Here is a 2,404-nt window from a genome sequence, read left to right on the forward strand (position 1 = left end):
TACAAGGAGGGGAAGTTAGTTGTTCTAAAGAGAGCTATGTTTGATCCTTTTGACACAGGCAAGAAGATGAACAACATCAGGTCGTATGCGAGAAGGGTGTTTATTATGAACGACTGCAATGTGTTGATGCAGAAATATCTTGGTCCCTTGGGGGGATGTTGTGGATTCCTATGACTTAACAGTCAACAATTCCCATGAAAGGCTACACCTGAACAAGATTCTACAAATCATCAGGAAGAAACACATTGAAATGTTCAACAAGATTGCTAAAAACAATAAAGATGGAGAAGTTGTGGTGATATCTAATTAGAGGAATTCTGCACCAGGGAGAACTTCTCACTCTGAATTTATGGAGGAGGATAGTTGTAGTGAGATTAAAGAATCAAAAGAGAGTCAACTAGAAGTCATTATACAGTGGAAAGGCAAGCTTATATCGGAAGTTACTTGGGGAGAATTCATAACTGTGCCTTATGTTTTTCCTTGCACCTTGAGGACAAGGTGTATCTTTTAGGATGGGGTATTGCTAAGCCTTTAGTCAAGCTCAAGAAGGTTTATGGTTCTAATAACTATTACTTGTCCCCATGTTTTATTATTAATGAGAAGGGGAATACTGATGTTGAAGCTGGTAAGATGATCATAGGTGGAATAAATGGGGTGGTTGTAGATTATTGTAAGGTTGAGGATAACATAAAGAGGCCAACCGGAAGAATTGGGATGTCGTACATCGTTTTTATCCACCTTGAGGACAAGGTGGTTATTTGAGGACAAGGTGCAATGGAGCAAGTGGTTGGGATATCTGTGGTGGTGGTTGTGGACCTTGTGGTGGGTGATGATAAGGCTGAAGGCAAGAATAGGCCAATAATTCTGTATTTGAACTTTTGGAAATGCCCTTGTTTCAGAATATTTCAAATGTTTCTTTAAGTGCCTAGAAAGTAATAATATAAGGGATAAAATAGCAAATACCAAGTTATAATTCAGTGAATTAATAATGCAAATGTACAAACCTTATGAAATCGGGTGTGGTTCATAAAACAGTCATTTACATAAGCCATGTACTTGTCATGCAGCTCAATCACTTTTCTAACAAAAACCTAGAAACCAGACCACAATCAATTGTATTATTATTAAAATGTTAATTCTTTTTAAAAAAAATTGAGACAGTTCAAATTTATAAAAATTTACCTGTTCCTGCAGGCCAACCACATCTCTCTTTTCTGTCTTCTTATTACTTGCAGCATCTTCTGCTTGTTTGACCAAGGTTGTGCCTTTAGTAGCAACATGCTACATTGCGTCAAAAAGATAGAAACAGATGAAAACAAATACATATAAATGCATTCTACTTTAAAAAAATAGAATCCAACTCCTAAATCACAAACCTGTTTAAACATACTAGAGACAGGATCCAATCCACAGGGTATTTTGGAAAATAGTCCTAACATTATTAACAAATCATCAACCTGCAAGTGAAGGGTAGAAAGGGAAGAAACAAATGTTCACAACGAGTAAGAAATCTAAACACCAGAAGTTTCACAGTGATTTTTATGACATATGAATTACAATTTTCTTCCCTGTGGTATATCGAAATAGCATAGGGACCAAAATTGTGATTTACTCTTATGTAATGGTAATACAACAACATACCTTGTCATCCCTAAGTAATGCATGACAACCAGAGTGTTCCTTTTCAAGAAATTGGGTTGCATACATGGATTGAAACTCATTTTGAACTTTCTAAACACAAATTTCAATAACAATAAGTATAAAAAAATTTAGTCACAAATTTAAATAGTGAAAAAGCAAACCTCAAGAAGCTTTGTTTCATTACTAACAAAATATGCCCCATGTCCTTGAAGAATAAAGAAAGACATTTATAATTAGTTAATATAAAAAAACTTTTTTTAATATTATTTATAGATGAAGAAGTACCAAATCAGGAAAACAGGTAAGGCCAACTTCTTTTAGAGCAAGAAGAGATCTTTGAGTGATGAAATAACGATCAAGATAATGGAAGAATCTTGAAAGCCATCTCACCATGACTTTATGATTTGACCATCTTCTAACAAGCTCTTTGAGCATGAACTCACCATGCTTCTCTCTCAAAGAAGGTAAAACCTGAAGCAGAGACATTGATCTTAGATCCACTCAACCTCTTTTCCAGATCTATGAGTTCTTTTCTAGAAGCCAGGGCAGCCAACTTAATACCTAAAGACATAGATATCATATCCAATATAGGAGATATAATCTGCTATACAAAAAGGGTATCTTAAAATATACGTAATAAAGATATATGTAGCCTTTAATAAAACTGAAGTGGACATCTAACCTTTATGTTCATAATAAGAAATCAATTGAACTTGGGAATTAGGAGAAAGAATAAAAGAACACAAACCTTTGCATAACAGTT

The 2,404-nt window shown here is 34.6% G+C and overlaps 1 protein-coding gene across 1 annotated transcript; it reads right to left on the reverse strand.

Annotated features, from left to right (window-relative positions):
• Window positions 1–895: 895 nt before the first annotated feature.
• Window positions 896–2,127, reverse strand: LOC145017051 (cullin-1-like). The gene is made up of 6 exons (XM_078975155.1): window positions 1,927–2,127; window positions 1,642–1,731; window positions 1,377–1,457; window positions 1,183–1,281; window positions 1,005–1,091; window positions 896–925 (listed from the first exon to the last, which is right to left on the reverse strand). Exons 1-6 carry the CDS (start codon window positions 2,125–2,127, stop codon window positions 896–898), a joined length of 588 nt encoding a protein of 195 aa, XP_078831281.1.
• Between the last annotated feature and the right edge of the window lie 277 nt (window positions 2,128–2,404).

The sequence above is a fragment of the Lactuca saligna genome, chromosome 9 (genome assembly GCF_052625555.1).
Source record: "Lactuca saligna cultivar CGN05327 chromosome 9, ASM5262555v1, whole genome shotgun sequence".
In the NCBI taxonomy this organism is placed as follows: Eukaryota; Viridiplantae; Streptophyta; class Magnoliopsida; order Asterales; family Asteraceae; genus Lactuca; species Lactuca saligna.

Excerpts from the sequence above, each read along its gene's own strand:
- LOC145017051 (XM_078975155.1), bottom strand. The coding sequence starts at position 2,127 with ATGTCTCTGCTTCAGGTTTTACCTTCTTTGAGAGAGAAGCATGGTGAG. Across the intron at positions 1,732-1,926 it reads TTACCTGTTTTCCTGATTTG|AAAGTTCAAAATGAGTTTCA; the intron begins GTACTTCTTCAT and ends ATTTGTGTTTAG. Across the intron at positions 1,092-1,182 it reads TGGTTGGCCTGCAGGAACAG|GTTTTTGTTAGAAAAGTGAT; the intron begins GTAAATTTTTAT and ends TCTGGTTTCTAG.